The 27460-nt window shown below is 40.6% G+C and overlaps 1 protein-coding gene across 2 annotated transcripts in view; it reads right to left on the reverse strand.

The window, feature by feature from the left end:
• Positions 1-27460, reverse strand: part of PLEKHA8 (pleckstrin homology domain containing A8) — a 93405-nt gene that overhangs the window by 21067 nt on the left and 44878 nt on the right. For both annotated transcript variants that reach the window (XM_059933672.1, XM_059933671.1), the window contains 6 exons: positions 9789-9905; positions 8620-8775; positions 7080-7204; positions 3770-3928; positions 2687-2727; positions 708-865 (listed from right to left, as the gene is read on the reverse strand). In XM_059933672.1, the coding sequence (XP_059789655.1) occupies positions 708-865; positions 2687-2727; positions 3770-3928; positions 7080-7204; positions 8620-8775; positions 9789-9810 (661 nt within the window). In that variant the 5' untranslated portion in view covers positions 9811-9905. The remainder of the gene's footprint in view (positions 1-707; positions 866-2686; positions 2728-3769; positions 3929-7079; positions 7205-8619; positions 8776-9788; positions 9906-27460) is intronic.

Below are 27460 nucleotides of genomic sequence, written 5' to 3' on the forward strand. Positions count from 1 at the left end.
AATGCATCTTTTCTTCCCCCCACTCACCAGAGGAGATGAGGAGGAAACTTTTAAAAAAATTTTATTTTCAAACTATTTAATACACACTTATAACACAATTAAAAACTCTAAGATGGTTGTCATGGACTGATCTGAAGTTGGTTTTAGTAGTTACAGCCAATGAAATTAGTAAATCGAAAAGGGCAGCACTTTCAACTACAGATTATTACCTAAAACTTGGGAATTTGGCTTGATGAACACAGAGACGGCCAGGCAAAAATCTGATGGTACTTGGTGAATCCGGACATCCTCAGGCCTCACCAGAAACCAGGAGGATGGAAAACTGAACTGCCATAACTCTGCAGACTCTTAAGTTTCACATCATAGTCTATGTTCAATGGACTTTGAAATTCTGAGCAGAAGACCCTAATACTCATACTCTCTAAAAAGTCAGCACAGACAGCTACAGCTCACTGAAGCCCATGAACATCACAGCTAAGAACAGTGAGTGGGAAACTCCTCTTCATTCTGCCTTTTCAATAGGGGGGTCAGGTGGGATGGCAGAACGTTTTCAAGTGAACTCTGTTATCTTACGAACATCTGCCTCGGGAGCTACCTAGCACGCTGTCTTGAGGTCAATCCCTATCAAGTGTCTCATCATGGATAATGAATCAAAGCCCCATGATCCTTTTATTCAATGGTCTGCCTCACATCTTTTTTGTTTTTACCTGTTATATTATCATCTGTATTTTCTTCACTTGATATGCTGCGATCTGTCTCTGCAGGTTTCAAACATAAGGAGCTCTTCTTTTTCATTAGGATTTCTTCATCATCATTTATTTCCATATTTAAAGATCCATTCTCACAACTGTTTAACTCTGTTTGCCTAAAATTTTTTTAAAAGGAAAAAAGCCAAAAAGTCCAATTATTTGGTCATAAATAGACTGCACAGATAGATCCTATTCTGAGGGATGGGGAAGGGTCCACAACCACAATTACCAACTCCTTTTAACACTGATTAAAAAACAGAATTGTTAAATCAAGCCAAATCTCTCACCCCACCCTCCTGCCTCCAAGGCAGGTATCTCCTGTGCTGGGAGCAGGCCTGTCTCCAGGCTCAAGTTCAGAGACCAAAGAGCCATTCATGGCTCTTCACGCACCCTCAGCTGACTCAAACTTCCTGCTCCCCACCAGCAACAGGAAATATTCATTGATAGCACTTTGGTTTTCAATCAGCTTTTCTACAGGTACCACATTCAACACTTTTTCTCACTTTCCTCAGCTTCTCCCTGGAAGGTTTTTTCTCTCTCCTCACCTCTCAAATCACTGGCCACTTCCATTTGTTTGCCTAGCAGTTAACTGTCTAGAAGCCACAAGCTGTGGTCAAGGAAGACAAAAAAAACCCAGGAGGACAAAATACATCCTGAGGATCTGTTGCTCTTTAGGGTAACATAAAAGGCTATTTAACATGCAAGTGAAATAACTGATTCTGTTAAAGGGACAATCATAACATCTTATTATAAATAACTAGACTCAGCCAAATTAGAACAAAACCATTTTCTTCTAATAAGAATAAAGGGAAAAGGTCCAAGCTACATGTTGACTCCAGGAAAAGCATTTGTTTTTCTAAAAAAATACCATATTTCAACTTGGCAATTAAAAATATAGGAGTATATTGATGAAATACCTCAAAAGAAAAAAAAATCTACAAAGATGTTCCTAGTAGAAATAGTTACATCAGGAGAAAATTATTAACCAAATTGGGGAACAATCCTTGTACTAAAGAACCAAACAACAGTATATAAAGAGATGAAAATATTAAATAATAACTTGAAAGGACAAATACATGGACAATGTCAAAACACAGGAATGCTTATATGAAATAATAACTGAATAAAGACCCTAAATAATAGGAACACAACTGTGTAAAAGTGTACTTTTTTTCAGTAGTTCAGATTTTGATATTACGTTCTTTTTCCAACCTGTAAAGCTACCTAAGATTTTTATTTTTAAACAAAACAAAATAGCACTGTCTTTTCTGATAAAACCACACTTAAATCAATGCTCGGCTCCTTCACAAGAGAGGAGGTTCCAATACTCAGTACAACAGAGAAATGAAAAGTTATTAGATGTGGTGGGTGAGATCCATATCCTGGGGAAATGCAAACATCTTCCGTAGTAGTCAGTGCTGAATGAAAGATCTGCAGTGCTTCAGGTTCACCTCTGGTATCATCTCAAATGATGAGAAAAACCACCACATGATTTCTTTTCTTTTTTTTTTTTAATTTATTTATTTTAATTTATTTATTAATTTTGGCTGTGTTGGGTCATTGTTGCTGCACATGGGCTTTCTCTAGTTGCGGCGAGCAGGGGCTACCCTTCGTAGCTGTGCATGGTCTTCTCAATGCGGTGGCTTCTCTTGTTGTGGAGCACGGGCTCTAGAGCACGTGGGCTTCAGTAGATGCGGCGCGTGGGCTCTAGAGCGCAGGCTCAGTAGTTGTGGCGCACGGGCTTAGTTGCTCCATGGCATGTGGGATCTTCCCGGACTAGGGCTCGAACCCGTGTCCCCTGCATTGGCGGGTGGATTCTTAACCACTGCACCAACAGGGAAGTCCACCACATAATTTCTTAAAAAAAAAACAAGGAATACCAATATCCTTATTTTTATATTTTTAGAAAGAAGAAAAAACAAAAAATGTTACTGTACCTTTCCAATGAATTATGAATTGGTACAATAGGATGTTTCATCTTTAAAAGAAGCAAAGAAAAGAAAATTCACATGTTAAACTCCCAACAGAATATTTTAGAGTTTTATCACATACGAAAGTGGTAAATATGATCATAACACACACTGCCCCACTCAAGAGGAATAATTTTAGGTCTTCCCAAAAGAAAGGAGTCATTGATCCCAACCAGTCTTTAATAGTTATTCAAATAAAGGTACCCAAATTTCTAAGAAAAAGGAAGATGGTCTTTTGAAGGGCCTAATTACCATATTTATACCCTTGGTGGTTAGCTTTCTTGTAATTACTATTACACTCATTAAATATTATTAAATACCAAACTATGATACAGCATTGTATCAAACACTGGAAGCATAAAGGTAAACAGTATGGGGTTCTTGCCCTTAAGGTAATTTCAATATAGAATAAGGCTAAGATAGGGGTATGCGTAGAGGAGGAACTCTTAGCCCAACTAAGGGATTCAGGGAAAGAGAGATTAAATTTTGAAGGATGAATAAGAGCTAACCAGGGAAAGACAGGTGAGAAGGGCATTCTTGGTACTGGGAAATGGCCCAAAGAAGCAGGGGAGCTACAAGCAGTTAATATGTTCAAGCCAGGTTATGAAAAAGAAAGAGGTTGGCGATGTGGGAAGGGGCTAAGACGTTTTGACCTTAACCTGTAGGCAATGAGGGAGCCACTAAAAGGTTTAGGTAAAGTGGCCCAATTTACACTGCATGAACAGAAACACCGTAGGCTGCCTGGAAGAGTCGAGCTGAAGGCAACTAGTTAGAAGGCTATCACCAATCTCAGCAAGACTCCCTGGACAAGAAGGCTAGGGAGAAGAAGCTAGCTACATCAGAGAGAGACATGTTCAGGTGGTAAAACTGCCAACACTAACTGACTGGATACAAGGGACTAAGGGCATATATAATAGTGGACATAAAGGAAAGTCCACTACAAAAATGTCTTTATCAGTTGCCAAAGGGTGATGGAGAACTTAGCTCAGTATATCACTTTCTTAACTTTTCATCATGCCCTACTGCAGCCAAGCTGACCTGGTCTATTACCTTGTTGGACTTGAGCATGGCCAGCTGAGGTGATCCTGGGGGAGTGCGATAGAGCAGCTCAGAAGTGAAGGCTGCGTTTGCGATCTGCATGCATTCTTCCAAAGTCTTCAGAAAAGTATTGCAGGTTGATTTCAGCAGAGTTCCCACATCAATTCCCTCCTACAAAACAACCAGAGTGAAGACTCCTTTACCTTGCCAAAAAGGAAAAAGCCCAGTTGTGGAATGTCCTTAGAGGTTTTATCCATCTAATAATGGGTAATAACAATAATCATGTACCCATCTATTTTGCTGGACAAATATGTGTATCAGTTATAAAAGAAAAAGACTGAGCAAGTCCAACTTATCTATTAATCATACTCAAGCCTTACCCTCAATCTGCCCTTCATGCTCACCCACCACTCCAACCGAAGGCAACAACTTCTCTCAACTCAACAACACTATATGACAGCAGTATGTCAGGTGCTAGGCGCTGAGCCCTTGTGGAGTTTGCAGTCTATAAGGGGTGGCAGACACCAAACAGAATCACATGGACTGAAGGCCAGTGGGATCAATGGAAAAATGTCTCCCACTGTCTGAGTAAAAATGAAGTTCTAGAATGGAAGCATTAGAAACCACAAATCACACATTTTTTGCTTTCCGAATGAGTTTTTGGCTTTCAGTACAGATGAGTCTAAGAGGTTTCAGCAACTGGAATTATTTTGAATATCTAATCATGTTTTTCTCCAAGTTATTTCACTTGCTCAGGTTGTTTTTCCTCTGGATATTGATATTAATAAGTTGTTCAGGAAACTGAGGCTACCCCCTGACTAGAGAGTTTGGTAACCACATCTTAGTGGTATTAAAGTTACCAGATTGGGCCCAAGATGGAGTCACTCATGCTAAGTCTCACATCAGCAAACCAAAAACTTATCCAAGTTTCTATGCTGGGCTCTCCCAGAAAAGGCAGGCCTAGGTCAACCCATCAGTGCTCGCCTGCTCAGTGCAAGTTACTGTACTGACCTGGCTCCAAGACTTCCCTTTGCTCCATATAAGAAAAGTAACCCTGCTTTAACCATTCAGCAAATGCCCAGTATAACTTCCTTGTTCCTGCTCACTTTGGTCCATAAAGATCTCTAGCCTGGTACAGCTCTTCACAGCTCCTTTCTATCAGCTAGACTGGATGCTGCCCGATTTATGAATTGCTAAATAAAGCTAATAAGATCTTTAAATTTTACTCAGTTGAATTTTGTTCTTTAACCATAGCCTCTATATTTTCCTCAATTTTATTTTTCTAACAAGCTAGATGTTACTGGTCGTGAACCACTATTTTTCAGACACCAATTACAATGTGTGGTTTTTTTCCACACCACCAAGAAATTCTTGGACACCAGCCGGGTGTCTTACAGTTCTGACACAATTTACCTGGAAATAGTGTCAGATCTCACAGGTTAAGTGCTCAGTCCTACAAGATTGCTCCCCACTTCAGACACCAATGGCAAGTTCAGGGTGTCACTTGTGCTAATGACTGACCCGCTCTAGACTGAAGATTCCAACAACCCCCTCCCTGTGTTTAATTACTTTGCCAGAGCAGCTCACAGAACTAAAAGAAACATTTAACTATTAGATTGCCAGTATATTATAAAAGGATATAACTCAGGAACAGCCAGATGGAAGAGATGCATAGGGCAAGGCATGTGGGAAGAGGCTTGGCGCTTCCATGCTCCCTGAGTATGCCACTCTCCCCAGTCAACACGTATTCACCAACTCGGGAGCTCTCCAAACCCCATGCTGTGGGTTATGGAAGCTTCGTTAAATGGGCACGATTGATTAAATCATTGGCCAAGGGTGACTGAAGTCAATCTTCAGTCCCTTTCCCCTCCCAGAAGGTAAGGGGGTAGGAATGAAAGTTCCAACCCTCTAATCACTTGCTTGGGTCTACAGTCAACCAGAGCCCCCATCCTTAGTATTTTCCAATAGTCACCTCATTAACATAACAAAAGACACTTTTTATCACCTGGAAATTCCAAGGGTTTTTTTTTTTTTGGAGCTCTGTGCCAAAAACTAGACAAAGACCAAACATATATTTCTTATTATAAATCACAATATCACAACCACAGTTTCATTAGCAAGTTCCCAAGGCACTTACTATAAACACTTCCTAGAATTAAAAATTGCTGTGTTCACTTTTTCCCTTCCCACTAGACCAGGGCTTCTCTACCTTGGCATCACTGGCATTTGGGGCTGGCTTATTGGAGCAGGGGATATAGGGGCAGTGGCTCTCCTATCCATTGCAGATATTAAGCAGCATCTGGCCTCTACCCCTTAGATGCCAACAGCACTCCCCCAGTAGTGACAACCAAAAATGTCTCAGACATTGCCCAATGTCTCCTGAAGAGCAAAACTGCTCTGCGTTGAGAATCATTGCTCTAGGCTCTAACATCCCAAAAGCAGGACTGAAGTGTTTTGGTACCCTTCCCATCTCCCTCCCCCAGCACAGTATCTTGTACACAATAGGCAGTTGCTGAATGAGTAAGAGAGACCCCTAAAAAGTGAATGAAAGTGAGTTAAACCACCTTTATTAGAAAAACTTAGAGCACACATATTACTAGTAGCATAGTGATTACCTAAGAAAAGTAATTTAAAACCATTAATTATAATCTGCAGATTCTTCATTTTGTGGGCACTGTTTTTCAGATAACTTCTCTGAGAGCAGAGCAGAGACCCCTCTCTGGTTAATGTGAACCATTCAATACATAGCTTAACACCAGACAGATCTTTTAATATATGTTTTAGAATGAGTAAATAACAATTTCATTAATAAATGATAAAAATCGCAATCTTTGCTGATGATGGAGAGAAATAAAGCTGTGTCTCTATCTTTGAAAGCACTAGTCTCTACTCAAGCAGAACATCTATTACAGTGAAATGAAATCCTGTTACAGTCTCATCAGAGCTGACAGATACATATTACTGACACACATGATGCCGTCACCTTAGGAGCCACATGCGTAGTATAGAAATGGCTCTGCTAGACAGCTAAGGCTATATTTTAGAAAGTTATGCAAACTGGGGAGACACATATTTTAGTACATCAGTACTAAAGTTAAAAGTTCCAAAATTATCAATTAATTAATCCTGAATTCATCCCAGGAAGGAAAACTATATGCTTCCATATGCTGAAATGCACACACTTCTTCTCTTTGTTGAAGTCTGTCACTTTTTTCCTCTGAAAAGCAGTAAATTCCAAGGTAGGGATTATGTGAGAATAAGTAGCACCTGTAAGCAACATCTGGTGCTACTTGTCATGTGGCTAAGAAGAATGGTATCTTACCTCAGAATTGGACACACCAGTTGCGGTCACTTCTTTTGTTTTATCTACTTGCTGAACAAGAAGATCACAGTAGAGTCTTAGTTCCGACATTTTAGTTTTCAAGTTTTCAGTGTTTTCAGCAAACTCTAAATAACAAAATGATGAAAACGTAATTTAATTCCCAGAATAAATAACTGATATACTAGTTAGCATACTATACAGATAAGTGAAATATAATCTATGCCTAAAGTCAGATGTTTATAGTATGAGTTACAGATATGACATAATTGAAGTTACGGGAGCAAGAAAAAGAGAAAAAGGAGATTTCTAGTCTTCTGAAGTAATCTACATTATTTCTTGAGCCAACATATTTAATGATCACCAGTACAGGAAGAAGGAGACAGTATACCTCTGATCCACTTGTGTCAGAACTGGGAACAGTCAAGGGTTCAGGGTTTTGGTCTCAGTTCTGCCACAGTTTTCCTATCTGTAAAATGGGGTCACAGCTATCTATCCAGTGCTCAAAACTGGGAAAGAGTGTTCTGTAACATGCAATTACCACTAATAAGACAGCTCGTGAATCCAGGGGACTGGTCCAGCGTGCTGCCTGGCAAGGAGAACGGCACCCTCTGCACACCTGCTGCTCCTTCATTAGCACGGCACTCCAGCCATTCTGGCGCTGAGGGCTCGGCTACAATCACAACTGCCTCTGCTTTCTTCTCCATGAAAAAGCTGCACATTACCACCTGATCTGAGTCAGAGCTGACAGTGTCTAGAATTTGCTCTCAACTTAGCATTGAAAAACAACCAACAAATAGGTCATTTTACTGTGTCTACTTGAAGAGTTAAGCACATCTGCCATACGTGTCATGAGAAAGGTCCCCTGAAACACTTGTTCCCAGAGGCCCCTCTCTCCCACCAATCTTTCCAGGTGTACATTCCAGGCTGGGGGACTGGGAAGGCAGAGCTCAGGCAGTAAGCCCTGGCACTCGTGACCCAGGCAAAATAGAAAGTTATGCCATGGTTCTCAAGAGACTTAATGATGTTGAGTTAATGAGCATTAAGCAGCAGCAACCTGACAATTAAGTATCCATCTACCCCAGGAACAGGGAGGGGAAAGCGGGGTGTTACTGCAGGAAATACCCAGATCCAAGGCTTCTCTGGCTCAGCTACTCTTTACCAAAAGTCAGCTTTGTGCCAGGCGAGGTACCTCATGGTAATCCTTCTAAGATAGGTAATTACCTCTTTTTAAAATATAAGGAAACTGAAGATTAGAGAGGCTAAGTGACCTATGTCAAGGTCACAAAGCCAATACCCTACAAAGCCATGATTTGAACCCAGTTGTATCTGGCTCCAAAACCTGCATTCTTTCTACTATGACACGCTAAGAAAGAAGAGTCAGGTATAGACTGTTTAAGGTCCACTGAGATATACAGCACTTGCATGATATAAAAAGCTGGCTATGGCTAGGTGGTCAGAAGCAAGATAACAAATATGGGAACCCAGAGATGCCATTAGGTGATTCCAAGGGTTCCCAGTCCAGAGGACAATCAATACTTGCCTTTTTCTTTCTGGGTCCTACTGTCTGTCAGGCAAGCCTTGGCTGACCCCAAGGCTACCAGCCACCGTTGTCTCTCAGCCACACTTCTGGCCTTCAGGTAGAAATATTGTTCCCCAGGGATTATCAGGTCCATGCGTGTGTTATCTACAGAATGAACTGGGAGCAAGGCATAGGGAGGTCAGAAACCCAGAAAAGCCCTATCTGGGTAGCCTCCACTCCACCCAAATTCTTGAGATTAACTGGCACGCCAGTCACCGAGAGCTTCTTCCAAGAGAGGATGTCAGCCCTTACTACTTCTCCTGGTTTATTTATCTCTTCCTAGAGGTCTCTGCTAATGGAGAGGGAAAACTGCAATTGGATCCAAGGTCTCACCAGGACTTTGGCCTAAAAAAGAATCACCTAAATCTCCTCAGGATCGTTTGTAAGAGGAGAGAGGAAAAATCTCTCTTCTGGTGTGTGTGTGTAAAGTATGCTGCTCTGCGGCCAAAAAGGCTTGATGCAAACAAGTAAGGATGTGCTCTTTATCTCCTTGGGTTATTGAAAAGCAATCAAGAACACAATATTTTTCCTTTCTACTTTCCTTCACTAGTCTTATCAAAAATGTGAGAATTCCCTTAGAACACTTTAGGAGAAGAAACAAGCAAGCCACACTCTCCTTCACCCCCCGAGCCCCATGCCCCAAATTCCCTTCTAGTCGGTTTCTGAGCCACATCCTCTCAGCATGTCTCAAGATTCTCAAAACCAAGAAGAAAAGGCTATTTGTAGGTCTGTTAGGTGTTTGCTTGTTTAGTTTTGAGCATGATGGTGGTGGTGAGAAGGTGTGTATGTGTCGTGATTTAAACATAGAAGTGTTTGATGTTGCAATAAAAAGACAAATAATCTTAGCAAACTGCCACAAGCCCGAGGTAAGCAGGTGACTAAGGAATGAGCACTAGATGTGTGGTTGATAAGCACATTGCTCTCATTTATTCTGACTACCTCTTAACCAACCTCCTTGTAAAAACTCGCTGCAGTTTTAGGTCTTACTTGTAAGACTTTTTCTGGGACATAACATTATATATCTTTATACTATGGGAGCAGCAGAGAAAGGCACACAGAAGCCAGTGTTTTTATATTCTGGGGGAGAAACAGAAAGAAAAATAAAACCTGCAAGTGTCTTGGCTTCTCACCTTGAATTTCACACACCGCCATCTGGATGCTCCCTTTGCAACCTTTCCAAGCATCTTCAGGAGAATCATAATAAGATAATATTCCCCCACAGAGAAGGAACCACCGAGGCTGCCAACCTGAAAACAGAAGCAAGAGCATGGTCTCAATTACTGCTTCCCAGGACATAGGAATAGGACCTAACAAAGGATGCTGGATTCTAGCTCCAAGGAACTCACATTCTGGGGGAAAATTCTAAGGGAAAGAAATAAGTTAGAAAAGATCTGTATGTTTGATCTCATTTTTGCATAGAAGTCTGGAAGGATCAGCAATAAATATGGTGATGATTCTCTAGGTAATGGGATTACTTATGATTTTTATTCCTTTTCCCCCCTAATATAGTACTAGTAATCTTTGGTTTTTACTTTTTCTAAGATAAAAGATTATTATTTTCCAAAGATTATTGTTAACATACTTGTTCTCCTCCCCTCTGGTTAAGAAAAATTATTCCAAACCTAGAAATGAGATAAAAGATTATGTTGCCCTTTCAACATCATACGAAGTGCTGTCTAATAAGCCTGCCTAGGGTCATATGTTCCCTAAAGAAAGATAACTTTAACTTACTATTTGGTATTGATCCACTGAAATGGAATAATCTTAAAACATTCAAGGGCTTAACTACTTTTACTTCACAGCATTTCAGGGGACGAACCATATTCAGTGGAAACACACATCTTGTCTAGTCCTCTTACACAACCTATGTTCTAGTCAAACCAAACTTACTTGCTGCATGCCTGCCTCAGGGCTTTTGCTCAAATTGGATCTTCTTCCTAAAATGTCATCCCTGACTACCTCTGCATAAGCCTTGTTAGTCTCCTCATCAGATGTATTTTTTCTTTCTCTGAAATGCCATAGCCTTTTAAGGATACATTTCTCGGGCTTCCCTGGTGGCGCAGTGGTTGAGAATCTGCCTGCCAATGCAGGGGACACGGGTTCGTGCCCTGGTCTGGGAGGATCCCACATGCCGCGGAGCGACTGGGCCCGTGAGCCACAATTGCTGAGCCTGCGCGTCTGGAGCCTGTGCTCCGCAACAGGAGAGGCCGCGATAGTGAGAGGCCCGCGCACCACGATGAAGAGTGGCCCCCGCTTGCCGCAACTGGAGAAAGCCCTCACACAGAAACGAAGACCCAACACAGCCATAAATAAATAAAATAAAATAAAAAAATAAATAAAATATTAAAAAAAAAAAAAAAGGATACATTTCTCTCACTAGACTCTTCTACAGCTGAGACAGCTGGAGTGAAGGTTGGTAGGCGCTTTGTGCAGAGCCCCAAGGGCTGCTCAGGTACATACCTGATGGGCCCTTGGGAATTGATTCACACCAGCTAAATGCATAAGTCACCAATTGATGTCAAAGTAGTATTGTTAGGGAACCACTAACTGAAACCGCCCACCTTGGCCAGGCAGAATAATAACTGCTTGTATGAGTTATCTCACAACAGGAGGTCTCAATAAGAAACACGGAACTGACCAGCTACCACCAGCTGGCAGAAATCGGGAGGGGTCAAGAGGAGGGAGGAGATGCCAGCCATAATATGTCCTGCCGACGTCCCAGAAACCCTGACGCTGGAAACCACCTTGACTGAGAGATGCGTGCGTCACCAGGAATTGGACCAAATATGGGCACAAGCAAGATGACTGGCCAGAGACAACCCGGGAAGCTAACCCCATTCCCATAAAACCTGAGATGTGAGCTACATGGCAGAGCAGTTCTCCTGGGTTTCCTTTCCCTGCTGCTCTACCCCCGGGGGGCCCCTTCCCAATAAAGTCTTTTGCTTTGTCAGCATCTGTGTCTCCTCGGACAATTCATTCCCAGGTGTTAGACAAGAGCCCACTCTTGGGTCCTGGAAGGGGTCCCCCTTCTGGTAACAGCATCAATTTATTACGTTATAACAGAAGATTAGTACACTTCCTGGAGCACCCATAGCCTAAGATCATAGTTCAGGGAAACTTACATTTTTAATCAGGAGGCTGAATGGTCAGCACTAAATCTAAGCTCAGGCACAGGAGTTAGGTGGCAGGCAAGATGTTTCACTCATCATTTACTTCATCAGGGTCTGCTTTCTAGGAACCAGAACACTCAGGCCCGCTCAGGTACCACATCTCTCACTTCCTTAAACAAAATTGGATAAAGACCAATTCTCAATATCCACCCTCATACCAGTCACTGAAATATCCTTCCCTAAAAGCCTTCTCAACCAAAGATGAGTAATGTATTCTACAACTATGGCTTATGTTCCTCTTATTCCATCTTATACTGGGGACTTCCTTCCCAGCGATGAACCTAGACCCTTTACTGGACATCAGGAGCCCCATGGCCTTATCTCAACACCCCCACAAGCTGATTACTGGCTAGAAAACCTCTTGAGGTGAACTTGAAAATTTTATTTCAGAAGGTGATGCTTCCTGACCTTGGCTTCAAATTCTATGGAAACACAAACCCGAAGGCTACTATTCTTGGCACAAACGTTACAATCCAGGAAATCAAACTGATCATAAGATTGCCTTGTTGAGTAGATAATCAACACTCCTGGAGTCAGATATTATTAGTGATATTTTAGCCCTTTGCAAGAGAGTCATTATTTATACCTTACGCCATCTCCCCTCACTGAAACAGAAGGATCAATTCCTAAGAATCTGAGAAACGGAAAGGGCCTTTGAAATCACCTAGCCCAACCAGCTCATTTTACAGAGAAGGAAACCAATTCCATGTAGATTAAGTGACCTATCTAAGGTCACACAGGAAGTACACAACAGAGTTGGGAAGAAAACTATGTCTTTCTAATACTGTCCCTCCTGGCATAACAACCCCCAAACCCTGACTCCCCACCTGCTAGAAAGCTATCCTGGTATAGAACAGTAGCATCTTCTCCCTTACAGTTCAACTCCCATGGTTATGTTTGGTGTGAACACTCTCCAAAACCACCATGACTCTCAAGTAGAGGGAGTTTAGCATACCCTCAATTATCATATTTTATCAAATTTAGGACCCCATCTGTATTAGTCTTGGTTCTCCAAAGAAACAGAACCAATAATATGTATGTATATCTATATAGAATTTATCATAAGGAATTGGCTCATGCAATTATAGAGGCTGCAAAATTCCAAGATCTGCAGTCAGCAAGCTAGAGAATCAGGAGAGCCAATTTGTAATTCCAGTCCAAAAGTCATCAGGCTTGAGACCCAAGAAGAGCCAGTGTTTCAGTGAGACTGAGAAAACAGGAAAAGACCAGTATCCCAGCTCAACAATCAAGCAGGAAGAGTTACCCCTTACTCAGCCTTTTTGTTCTATTTAGGTGTTTTTTTTTTTTTTTTTTTTATTTATTTATTTTTGGCTGTGTTGGGTCTTCGTTTCTGTGCGAGGGCTTTCTCTAGTTGTGGCAGGTGGGGGCCACTCTTCATCGCGGCGCGCGGGCCTCTCACCGTCGCGGCCTCTCTTTTTGCGGAGCACAGGCTCCAGACGCGCAAGCTCAGTAGTTGTGGCTCACGGGCCTAGTTGCTCCGCGGCATGTGGGATCCTCCCAGACCAGGGCTCGAACCTGTGTCCCCTGCATTAGCAGGCAGATTCTCAACCACTGTGCCACCAGGGAAGCCCCTCTATTTAGGCCTTTGACTGACTGGATGAGACCCACTCACATTAGGGAAAGCGATTTACTTTACTCAGTCTGTCAGTTCAAATGTTAATCTCATCCAGAAACACCCTCAGACACACCCAGAATGATGTTAGGTCAAATGTCTGGGCACCCCATGGCCCAGGCAAGTTGACACAAAAAATTAACCATCACATACCATTAATTTGAAGATAAACTAAAATATTTGCATGTGATGTGACCGACAAGGCTTAATTTCCAAAATACACAAATAGCTCATACAACTCAATAACAAAAAACAAACAACCCAATCAAAAAATGGGCAGAAGACCTAAACAGTCATTTCTCCAAAGAAGACATACAGATGACCAATAGGCACATGAAAAGATGCTCAACATCGCTAATTATCAGAGAAATACAAATCAAAACTACCATGAGTTATCACCTCACACCGGTCAGAATGGCCATCATTAAAAAGTCTACAAATAATAAATGCTGGAGAGGGTGTGGAGAAAAGGGAATCCTGCTACACTGATGGTGGGAATGTAAATTGGTGCAGCCACTATGGAAAACAGTATGGAGGTTTCTTAAAAAACTAAAAACAGAATTACCATATGATCCAGCAATCCCACTCCTGGGCATATATCTGGAAAAAACTCTAATTCAAAAAGCTACATGCACTCCTATGTTCACAGCAGCACTATTTACAATAGCCAAGACATGGAAGCAACCTAAATGTCCATCGACAGATGAATGGATAAAGAAGATGTGGTGTGTACACGTACACACACACACACACACACACACACACACACACACACACACTGGAATACTACTCAGTCATAAAAAAGAATGAAAAATTCCATTTACAGCTACACGGATGGACCTAGAGATTATCATACTAAGTGAAGTAAATCAGACAGAGAAAGACAAATATCATATGATATCACTTATGTGTGAAATCTAAAATAAGATACAAATGAACTTACAAAACAGAAACAGACTCACAGACATAGAAAACAAACTTATGGTTATCAAAGGGGAAAGGGGGTGGGGGAGGGATAAATTAGGAGTTTGGGATTAGCAGATGCAAACTACTGTATAGAAAATAGATAAACAACAAGGTCCTAATGTATAGCACAGGGAACTGTATTCAATATCTCTTCTAACAACCTATAATGGAAAAGAATATGAAAAAGAAAAAAAAATATATAACTGAATCACTTTGCTGTATACCAGAAACTAACACACTGTAAATTAATTATACTTCAATTAAAAAAAAAACAGGGCTTCCCTGGTGGCGCAGTGGTTGAGAATCCGCCTGCCAATGCAGGGGACACGGGTTTGAGCTCTGGTCTGGGAAGATCACACATGCCACGGAGCAACTAGGTCCGTGAGCCACAACTACTGAGCCTGCGCGTCTGGAGCTTGTGCTCCGCAACGGGAGAGGCCGCAACAGTGAGAGCCCCACGCACCGTGATGAAGAGTGGCCCCCACTCGCCACAACTAGAGAAAGCCCACGCACAGAAACGAAGACCCAACACAGCCAAAAATAAATAAATAAATAAAAATTAAAAAACAAAAAAACCAAAAAATAGCCTGCCCATTAAGCAATGACATGATACTCATTCTCAGATGCTTCCTGACTTCAGAGCTGTTGGAATGTGAAAAAAAAATGCCTAAAAATTGAAAAAATGTGGTATAAACTAGGTTTATCTTACAGGAATCTGAAAAATGTTAAATAACCCAAACACACACACACACACACACACACACACACACACACAAACGCACACAGCACAGCTGCAATATATTTTAAAAGTAGCTTGTAAATGATAATAGTAACTGAAATAACACCTTCTCTGTAATAGGTTCTGTATTTATCTAGGAAAAGTTATAATGACACTAGAAGAGTTTCAATTATTTTATTCTGTAGTTTGTAACTATAAAAACTATGACCAAGAAAAACTTTTTCTTAAAGCATAAAGTTCCTAGAATTTCAAAAGGCATGTTAAGAGCCCACAGAAGTCTCATTCCCATTATCTGAGATTTAATGGCAGAGCAATGGAGAGTCCAGAGTAATGTAGAGACACACTGCTCTTTCACGATGTACAGTCCTGGGAAGCTCAGATACAGCTCAGGAATGATGGATGAATTGCATGAGAAAAAAGGCATGCATGATGAAGAGGCCATTAATGCACTTCCTGTTTTAAATTAATATGCTGTTACCTTGGTTTGGGTGATGGCTAATTTTATGTATGAACTTGACTGGTCTACCAGATGCTCAGATAGCTGGTAAACCATTATTTCTGGGTGTGTCTGTGAGGGGGTCTCTGGGAGATATTAGCATTTGTTTATTTATTTATTTATTTTATTGATTGATTGATTGATTGCTGTGTTGGGTCTTCGTTTCTGTGCGAGGGCTTTCTCTAGTTGCGGCAAGCGGGGGCCACTCTTCATCGCGTTGCGCGGGCCTCTCACCGTCGCGGCTCTCTTGTTGCGGAGCACAGGCTCCAGACGCGCAGGCTCAGTAATTGTGGCTCACGGGCCCAGCCGCTCCGCGGCATGTGGGATCCTCCCAGACCAGGGCTCGAACCCGTGTCCCCTGCATTGGCAGGCAGATTCCCAACCACTGCGCCACCAGGGAAGTCCCGATATTAGCATTTGGATCAGCAGACTGAGTAAAGATTGCCATCACCAATGCAGGTGGACATCATCCAATCTAATGAGGGCCTGAGCTGAACAGAAAGGCAGAGGAAGGGTGAATCTCCTCTCTTTGCCTGAGCTGCAACATCCATCTTCTCCTGCCCTGGGACACTGGTGCTCCTCATTCTTGGGCTTTTAGACTCAGACCAGGACTTGAACCATCCACCACCCTCGATTCTCAGGCCTGTAAACTCAGACTGAATTGTGTTACCAGCCTTCCTGGTTCTCCAGCTTGCTGAGAAAAGACTGTAGGACTTCATAATCTCCATAACTGCATGAGCCAATTCCTATCATAAATCTCCTCATATGTATATATATGGTTCTGTTTCTCTGGAGAACCCTAATACAATTGAAAATGATAAAATATTCAAGGTAACAAAAGAGCAGATGAAAACTGTGGGTCTATACCAGTCCCTGATCCATTCAATTACCATTAGACTATCTTCCTGTCCAACCCTACTCCCTTTTTTTTGCCATCCCTTACTAGAGATGGAAAGAGGTGTCAGCCAAACTCCCTGCTTAGAAGATTAGACAAGAAACTTCCATGAGCAGGGAAAAGTTTTAGCTCATATAAGCTACTGCTGCCAGGGATGGGCTAGGGGGATAAAGTATTTAAATGCCAATATCACATATTTTGTATTATCTTGGATTATTTCACTATAGAAGGTACAGTGGACATTTATTTTTGGCAACCCAGCATCCACCTCCCACATTTCTGTTCCTGAAAACCCCCTTCTCCACACTCTATCCATATAGTTTGGGTTGGGCTGACTAGCCCCAGGGTGGGCCTGTGATTCAGGCTTAAATGGAGCTTCACATCCCCTTTCCTCAATGATATGTTCCAAGACAGGCAAGGGACCCAACCAGAAATAATTCTGGGACTTTTGCTGGGACTGGGGAAAGATGGAAAGAAATGGAGACTGTCTCTCTTTTTTCTTTGGTCTCAAAGATGTTTACCTGGAGCTGCTGGAAGTCATTTTGCCATCACATGGACCTAAACATGATTTACACATACAAGGAAAGCGGGTGGGAGTATTTGAGGGAGGCAGGGAAAGGAAGCAAATCTAGATGACATTTTTTGAACACTTCGATCAGACTGTGTAATACCTATAGATAAGATACCCTCTGGACTTTTCAGTTACATGGACTAATAGATGTCCATTTTTCACTTCAACCCTGAGTTGGGTTTTTCTGTAATATTTCTAAGGTATCACATGATTATCTCACTAAATGTATAAAAAACATTTGACAGAATCTAACACCCTTTCATAATAAAAACTCTTAACAAACTAGGTAGAGAAGGGAACTTCTTCAACCTGACAAAGGCATCTACAAAAAACCCACAGCTAACATCATACTCAATGACAAAAGACTGGATGTTTTTCCCCTGAGATCAGGAATAAGATAAAGACGCTTGCTTTCACCACTTCTATTCAACACTGCATTGGAGGTTCTAGCCAGGGCAATTAGACTACAAAAGGCATCCAAATAGGAAGGGAAGAAGCAAATCTACCTCTAGTCACAGACATGCTCCTGTATATTAAAAAAAAAAAAAAAGGAAAAAAAAAGGAATCCACTTAAAAAACTGTTAGAATAAATGAGTTCAGCAAAGTTGCAAGATATAAGACCAATATATGAGGAAGACCTTCAAGATGGCAAAGGAGTAAGACGTGCAGATCACCTTCCTCCTCACAAATACATCAAAAATACATCTACATGTGGAACAGCTCCTACAGAACACCTACTGAACGCTGGCAGAAGACCTCAGGCTTCCCAAAAGGCAAGAAGCTCAGCACGTACCTGGGTAGGGCAAAAAAAAAAGGAAAAACAGAGACAAAAGAATAGGCATGGGACCTGCATGTCTGGGAGGGAGCTGTGAAGGAGGAAAACTTTCCACACACTAGGAGGCCCCCACACTGGTGGAGACAAGAGGTGGCGGTGGGGGAGGCTTTGGAGCCACGGAGGAAAGCACAGTAACAGGGGTGCAGAGGGCAAAGTGGAGAGATTCCCGCACAGAGGATCGGTGCCGACCAGCACTCACCAGCCTGAGGCTTGTCTGCTCACCCGCCGGGGCGGCTGGGGGCTGGGAGCTGAGGCTCGGGTTTCGGAAGCCAGACCCCAGGGAGAGGACTGGGGTTGGCTGCGTGAACACAGCCTAAAGGGGGCTGGTGTGCCACAGCTAGCCGCAAGGGAGTCCAGGAAAAAGTCTCAAACTGCCTAAGAGGCAGGAGACCATTGTTTCAGGGTGCGCGAGGAGAGGGGATTCAGAGCACCGCCTAAACGAGCTCAAGAGATGGGCGCGAGCCGCGTTTATCTATGTGGACCCCAGAGATGGCCATGAGACGCTAAGGCTGCTGCTGCAGCCACCAAGAAGCCTGTGTGTAAGCACAGGTCACTATCCGCACCTCCCTTCCCGGGAGCCTGTGCAGCCCGCCACTGCCAGGGTCCTGTGACCCAGGTACAACTTCCCCGGGAGAACACACGGCACGTCGCAGGCTGGTGCAACGTCACGCTGGCCTCTACCGCCACAGGGTCGCCCCGCATTCCGTACCCTGCCCTCCACCCAGCCTGAGTGAGGCAGAGCCCCCTAATCAGCCGCTCCTTTAACCCCGTGCTGTCTGAGCGAAGAACAGACACACTTAGGAGACCTACACGCAGAGGCAGGTCCAAAACCAAAGCTGAACCCCGGGAGCTGTGCGAACAAAGAAGAGAAAGGGAAATCTCTCCCAGCAGCCTCGGGAGCAGCGTATTAAATCTCCACAATCAACTTGATGTACCCTGCATCTCTGGAATATCTGAATAGACAACGAATCATACCAAATTGAGGAGGTGGACTTTGGGAGCAACTGTAGACTTCGGGTTTGCTTTCTGCGTCTAATTTGTTTCTGGTTTTATGTTTATCTTAGTTTAGTATTTAGAGCTTATTATCATTAGTAGATGTGTTTATTGATTTGGTTTCTCTCTTCCTCTTTTATATATATATATATATATATATATATATATATATGTATTTTTTTTTCTTTTTCTCTTTTTGTGAGTGTGTATGTGCGTGCTTCTTTGTGTGATTCTGTCTGTATAGGTTTGCTTTTACCATTTGTCCTAGGGTTCTGTCTGTCCGTTTTCTTTTAGTATAGTTTTTAGCACTTGTTATCACTGGTGGATTTGTTTATTGGTTTGGCTGCTCTCTTCTTCTTCTTTTTTTTTTAATTACTTTTTAAAATTTTAATCATTTAAAAAAATTTTTGACTTTAATGACTTTATTTATTTATTTTTCTTTTTTTTTTCTTTTTTTTCTCCCTTTTTTTCTAAGCCATGTGGCTGACAGAGTCTTCATGCTTTGGCCGGGTGTCAGGCCTGAGCCTCTGAGGTGGGAGAGCCGAGTTCCGGACACTGGTCCACCAGAGACCTCCCGGCCCCTCATAATATCAATCGGCGAAAGCTCTCCCAGAGACCTCCATCTCAACACTAAGACCCAGCTCCACTCAACAACCAGCAATCTCCACTGCAGGACACCCCATGCCAAACAACTAGCAAGACAGGAACACAACCCCACCCATTGGCAGAGAGGCTGCCTAAAATCATACTAAGTTCACAGACACCCAAAAAACACATGACCGGATGCAGTCCTGCCCACCAGAAAGACAAGTACCAGCCTCATCCACCAGAACACAGGCACAAGTCCCACCCACCAGGAAGCCTACACAATGCACTGAACCAACCTTACCCACTGGGGGCAGACACCAAAAACAATGGGAAATACGAACCTGCAGCCTGCGAAAAGGAGACCCCAAACACAGTAACTTAAGCAAAATGAGAAGACAGAGAAATACACAGCAGATGAAGGAGCAAGGTGAAAACCCACCAGACCAAATGAAGAGGAAATAGGCAGTCTACCTGAAAAAGAATTCAGAGTAATGAGAATAAAGATGATCCAAAATCTTGGAAATAGAATGGAGAAAATACAAGAAACGTTTAACAAGGACCTAGAAGAACTAAAGAGCAAACAAAGAATGATGAATGAAACAACATGAAACAACACAATAAATGAAATTAAAAATGCTCTACAAGGAATCAATAACAGAATAACTGAGGCAGAGAACGGATAAGTGACGTGGAAGATAAAATAGTGGAAATAACTACTGCAGAGCAGAATAAAGAAAAAAGAATGAAAAGAATTGAAGACAGTCTCAGAGACCTCTGGGACAACGTTAAACGCACCAGCATTCGAATTATAGGGGCCCCAGAAGAAGAAGAGAAAAAGAAAGGGACTGAGAAAATATTTGAAGAGATTATAGTTGAAAACTTCCCTAATATGGGACAGGAAATAGTTAATCAAGTCCAGGAAGCACAGAGAGTCCCATACAGGATAAATCCAAGGAGAAACAAGCCAAGACACATATTAATCAAACTATCAAAAATTAAATACAAAGAAAAAATATTAAAAGCAGCAAGGGAAAAACAACAAATAACGTACAAGGGAATCCCCATAAGGTTAACAGCTGATCTTTCAGCAGAAACTCTGCAAGCCACAAGGGGCCGGCAGGACATATTTAAAGTGATGAAAGGCAAAAACCTACAACCAAGATTACTCTACCTAGCAAGGATCTCATTCAGATTCGATGGAGAAATTAAAATCTTTACAGACAAGCAAAAGCTAATATAATTCAACACTACCAGACCAGCTTTACAACAAATGCTAAAGGAACTTCTCTAGGCAGGAAACACAAGGAAAAGACCTACAATAACAAACCCAAAACAATTAAGAAAATGGTAATTGGAACATACATATTGATAATTACCTTAAATGTAAATGGATTAAATGCTCCAACCAAAAGACACAGACTGGCTGAATGGATACAAAAACAAGACCTGTATATGTGCTGTCTACAAGAAACCAACTTCAGACCTAGGGACACATACAGACTGAAAGTGAGGGGATGGAAAAAGATATTCCATGCAAATGGAAATCAAAAGAAAGCTGGAGTAGCAATTCTTATATCAGACAAAATAGACTTTAAAATAATACTATTACAAGAGACAAAGAAAGACACTACATAATGATCAAGGGATCAATCCAAGAAGAAGATATAAGAATTGTAAATATTTATGCACCCAACATAGAAGCACCTCAATACATAGTACAAATGCTAACAGCCATTAAAGAGGAAATCGACAGTAACACACTACTAGAAGGCGACTTTAACAGCCCACTTTCACCCACGTACAGATCATCCAAAATGAAAATAAATAAGGAAACAAGCTTTAAATGACACATTAAACAAGATGAACTTAAGTGATATTTATAGGACATTCCATCCAAAAACAACAGAATACACTTTCTTCTCAAGTGCTCATGGAACATTCTCCAGGATAGATCATACCTTGGATCACAAATCAAGCTTTGGTAAATTTACGAAAACCGAAATCATATCAAGTTTCTTTTCCGACCACAATGCTATGAGACTAGACATCAATTACAGGAAAAAAACTGTAAAAAATACAAACACATGGAGGCTAAACAATACATTACTTAATAACCAAGAGTTCACTGAAGAAATCAAAGAGGAAATAAAAAATACCTAAAAACAAATGATAATGAAAACATGATGGCCCAAAACCTATGGGATGCAGCAAAAGCAGTTCTAAGAGGGAAGTTTATAGCAATACAATCCTACCGCAAAAAAACAAGAAACATCTTAAATAAACAACCAAGCCTTACACCTAAACCAATTAGAGAAAGAAAAAAAAAAAACCCCAAAGTTAGCAGAAGGAAAGAAATCATAAAGATCAGATCAGAAATAAATGAAAAAGAAATGAAGGAAATGATAGCAAAGATCAATAAAACTAAAAGCTGGTTCTTTGAGAAGATAAAAAAAATTGATAAACCATTAGCCAGACTCATCAAGTAAAAAGGGAGAAGACTCAATAGAATTAGAAATGAAAAAGGAGAAGTTACAACAGACACTGCAGAAATACAAAGGATCATGAGACATTACTACAAGCAACTGCATGCCAATAAAATGGACAACCTGGAAGAAATGGACAAATTCTTAGAAAAGCACAACCTTCCGAGACTGAACCAGGAAGAAATAGAAAATACAAACAGACCAATCACAAGCACTGAAATTGAAACTGTGATTAAAAATCTTCCAACAAACAAAAGCCCAGGACCAGATGGCTTCACAGGTGAATTCTATCAAACATTTAGAGAAGAGCTAACACCTACCCTTCTCAAACTTCCAAAATACAGCAGAGGGAGGAACACTCCCAAACTCATTCTACGAGGCCACCATCACCCTGATACCAAAACCAGACAAAGATGTCACAAAGAAAGAAAACTACAGGCCAATATCACTGATGAACATAGATGCAAAAATCCTCAAAAAAATACTAGCAAACAGAATCCAACAGCACATTAAAAGGATCAAGTGGGGTTTATCCCAGGAATGCAAGGATTCTTCAATATATGCAAATCAATCAATGTGTTAAACCATATTAACAAAATGAAGGATAAAAACCATATGATAATCTCAATAGATGCAGAAAAAGCTTTCAACAAAATTCAACACCCATTTATGATAAAAAACCCAGAAAGTAGGCACAGAGGGAATTTACCTCAACATAATAAAGGCCATATATGACAAATCCACAGCCAACATACTTCTCAATGGTGAAAAACTGAAACCATTTCCACTAAGATCAGGAACAAGACAAGGTTGCCCACTCTCACCACTATTATTCAATAAAGTTTTGGAAGTCTTAGCCACAGCAATCAGAGAAGAAAAAGAAATAAAAGGAATCCAAATCGGAAAAGAAGAACTAAAACTGTCACTGTTTGCAGATGACATGATACTATACGTAGAGAATCCTAAAGATGCTAGCAGAACACTACTAGAGCTAATCAATGAATTTGGTAAAGTAGCAGGATATAAAATTAATGCACAGAAGTCTCTTGCATTCCTATACACTAATGATGAAAAATCTGAAAGAGAAGTTAAAGAAACACTCCCATTTACCACTGCAACAAAAGGAATTAAACACCTAGGAATAAACCTACCTAAGGAGACAAAAGACCTGTATGCAGAAAATTATAAGACACTGATGAAAGAAATTAAAGATGATACAAATAGATGGAGAGATACACCATGTTCTTGGATTGGAAGAATCAACATTGTGAAAATGAATATACTACCCAAAGCAATCTACAGATTCAATGCAATCCCTATCAAACTACCAATGGCATTTTTCACAGAACTAGAACAAAAAATTTCACCATTTGTATGGAAACACAAAAGACCCCAAACAGCCAAAGCAATCTTGAGAAAGAAAAACGGAGCTGGAGGAATCAGGCTCCCTGACTTCAGACTATAGTACAAAGCTACAGTAATCAGGAGAATATGATACTGGCACAAAAACAGAAATATAGATCAATGGAACAGGATAGAAAGCCCAGAGATAAAGCCACACACATATAGTCACCTTATCTTTGATAAAGGAGGCAAGAATATACAATGGAGAAAAGACAGCCTCTTCAATAAGTGGTGCTGGGAAAACTGGACAGTTACATGTAAAAGAATGAAATTAGAACACTCCCTAACACCATACACAAAAATAAACTCAAAATGGATTAAAGACCTAAATGTAAGGCCAGACACTATCAAACTCTTAGAGGAAAACATAGGCAGAACACTCTATGACATAAATCACAGCAAGATCCTTTTTCACCCACCTCCTAGAGAAAGGGAAATAAAAACAAAAATAAATAAATGGGACCTAATGAAACTTAAAAGGTTTTGCACAGCAAAGGAAACCATAAACAAGACGAAAAGACAACTCTCAGAATGGGAGAAGCAACTGATATAGGATTTATCTCCAAATATACAAGCAGCTCATGCAGCTCAATATCAAAAAAACAAACAACCCAATCCAAAAATGGGCAGAAGACCTAAATAGACATTTCTCCAAAGAAGATATACAGAGTGCAAACAAACACATGAAAGGATGCTCAACAAAAACTAATCATTAGAGAAATGCAAATCAAAACTGCAATGATGTATCACCTCACACTGGTCAGAACGGCCATCATCAAAAAGTCTACAAACAATAAATGCTGGAGAGGGTGTGGAGAAAAGGGAAACCTCTTGCACTGTTGGTGGGAATGTAAATTGATACAGCCACTATGGAGAACAGTATGGAGGTTCCTTAAAAAACTACAAATAGAACTACCATATGACCCACCAATTCCACTACTGGGCATATACCCTGAGAAAACCATAATTCAAAAAGAGTCATGTACCATAATGTTCATTGCAGCACTATTTACAATAGCCAGGACATGGAAGCAACCTAAGTGTCCATTGACAGATGAATGGATAAAGAATGGCACATATATACAAGGCAATATTACTGAGCCATAAAAGGAAAGGAAATTGAGTTATTTGTAGTGAGGCGAATGGACCTAGAGTCTGTCATACAGAGTGAAGTAAGTCAGAAAAAGAAAAACAAATGTTGTATGCTAACACATATATATGGAATCTAAAAAAAATGGTTCTGAAAAACCTAGGGGCAGGACAGGAATAAACACGCAGACGTGGAGAGTGGACTTGAGGACATGGGGAGGGGGAAGTGTGGGCTGGGACGAGGTGAGAGAGTGGCATGGACATATATACACTATCAAATGTAGAATGGATGGCTGGTGGGAAGCAGCTGCATAGCATAGGGAGATCAGCTCGGTGCTTTGTGACCACCTAGAGGGGTGGGATGGGGAGGTTGGGAGGGAGACTCAAGAGGGAGGGGATATGGGGATATGTGTATATGTATGGCTGATTCACTTTGTTATACAGCAGAAGCTAACGTACCATGGTAGAGCAATTATAATCCAATAAAGATATTGGGGGAAAAAAAGACCAATATACACAAATCAGTTGTACTTCTATACAGTTGCAATGAACAATCTGAAAATGAAATTAAGAAAATAATTTCAGGACTTCCCTTGCGGCACAGTGGTTAAGAATCCGCCTGCCAATGCAGGGGACACGGGTTTGATCCCTGGTCGGGGAAGATCCCACATGCCATGGAGCAACTAAGCCCATGCGCCACATCTGCTGAGCCTGCGCTCTAGAGCCTGTGAGCCACAACTACTGAAGCCTGCGTGCCTAGAGCCCGTGCTCCGCAACAATAGAAGCCACCACAATGAGAAGCCCGCGCACTACAATGAAGAGTACCCCGCTCTGCACAACTAGAGAAAGCCCACGCACGGCAACAAAGACCCAACACAGCCCCAAATAAATAAAATTTAAAAAATTTTTAAAAAGAAAATAATTTCATTTACAATATCAAAAAGAACAAAACAGGAATAAACTTAATAAAAGAAGTGTAAAACTTATACTCTGATAACTACAAAACATTATTCAAAGAAATTAAAGATTTGAAGATCATTATGATGAAACTGTTAACAGCTTGCTTTTTTCTCACGTAGTGCAAGTGTCTTTTTATACTTAATTGACAGCAATTGTTTGCAAGTTATTTTTCAGTTCAAGTAATGTTGAACAGTATGTATTTTTTCAATGAGCACAATTTTCTTTAAAAAATGCACTTATATTTGGATCTAAAATGGCATAGCTCATGTTGGTTTTGCACTATATTTTCTTCCTTTTTTATTTCACAACAGTCACCATTTTTAAATCAAAATTTCTAAATAGAGATGCCCTTATTTCTTTAAAGATCCAAACCAAAAAAAGTGATTACTTGTGAGTCATACCCATGTCTGACTGTAGCTTTCCTTATTTTTTACTCAGTAGCCTTGTGACAAGTAGCTCATCCAAACACATCACTTTAAAAAAAAATAAAAAACTATTCCATTTAAAAGACACTTAAATATTTTAGTATTTATTTTAAAATTTATGCATAGTGAAATTTCTTCTTTGGTTAACAGTTCTGTGTTTTGATAAATTCATAGTTCTCTAACAACTACCATAATAATCAAGATACAGAAAAACTCCATTATCCTCCCCTTAAAATTCCTTTGTGCTATCCCTTTGTAGCCAAGCCCTCTCCCCACACTTTACCCCTGCCCAACCACTGTTATGTTTTCAATTTAAGTTGAAAATATTTTCTAATTTTCTTGGAGACTTCTTCTTTGACCCACAGGTTACTTAGAAGTGTACTGTTTAATTTCCTAATGTTTGGGGATTTCCTACATCTTTCTCTTATTGATTTCTAGTTTACTTTTTGTTAAGACACAGAACATTCTTTTAAATTTGGTAAGGTTTCTACTATGCCCGGAATATGGTCAGTTTTAGTGAATATTCCATGTGCATTTGAAAAAATGCAGTATTCTGCTGTTGTGAGACTCTTCCATATTGTCAATTAGGTCAAGTTGGTTGACAGTGTTCTGATCTTCTATATCTTTGTGTGACTTACTGTCTACTTTTTCTATGGATTACTCAAAGAAGAATGCTGAAGTTTCCAAGTTTAATTGTGGATCTATTTCTGCTTTCAGTTCTATCAGTTTTTGCTTCATATATTTTGACAATATGCTTTTAGTTGGATACACATTTAGGATTCCTGTCTTTTTGGTGAATTGATCCTTTTATAATTATGCAATGTCTTCTTTAACCCTTGCAATTTTCCCTGTTCTGAGGTCTACTTTGTCTATGTTAATATTGTCAATTCAACTTTCTTTTGATTAGTGTTTGCATGGTATACCTTTTCCTATTTTTTAAAAACTTTTTAAGAAGACTTACAATTTTTAGAGCAGTTACAGGTTTAAAACAAAATTGAGAGGGAGGCAGAAATTCCCAACATGTCCCCTGCCTCCACATGTGCATAGTCTTCCCCATTATCAACATCACTCACTAGAACGGTACATTTTTTTACCATTTATATTGACACACCATAATTTACCTTAGTCCATAGTTTACCTTAGTGTTCATTCTTGGTGTTGTACATTCTATGGATGTGGAAAAATGTATGATAATATATACCCATCTTATTCATCTCCCACAACAATCACCCCCCTCCCTCTGGCAACCATTTATCTTTTTACTGTCTCCATAGTTTTGCCTTTTCCAGAATGTCACGTAATTGGAATCATTCAGTATGTAGCCTTTTCAGATTGACTTCTTTCACTTAGTAATATTTAAGGTTCATCCAGGTCTTTTCATGGCTCAATAGCTCATGTCTTTTAAGCGTTTAATAATATTCCATTTTCTGGATGTACCACAGTTTGTTTATACATTCACCTACTAAAAGATATCTTGCTTGCTTCCAAGTTTTAGTAACTATGAATAAAGCTGCTATAAAGATCCCTGTGCAGGTTTTTGTGTGAACATAAGTTT

This window comes from Balaenoptera ricei, chromosome 9, assembly GCF_028023285.1.
Source record: "Balaenoptera ricei isolate mBalRic1 chromosome 9, mBalRic1.hap2, whole genome shotgun sequence".
Taxonomy (NCBI): domain Eukaryota; kingdom Metazoa; phylum Chordata; class Mammalia; order Artiodactyla; family Balaenopteridae; genus Balaenoptera; species Balaenoptera ricei.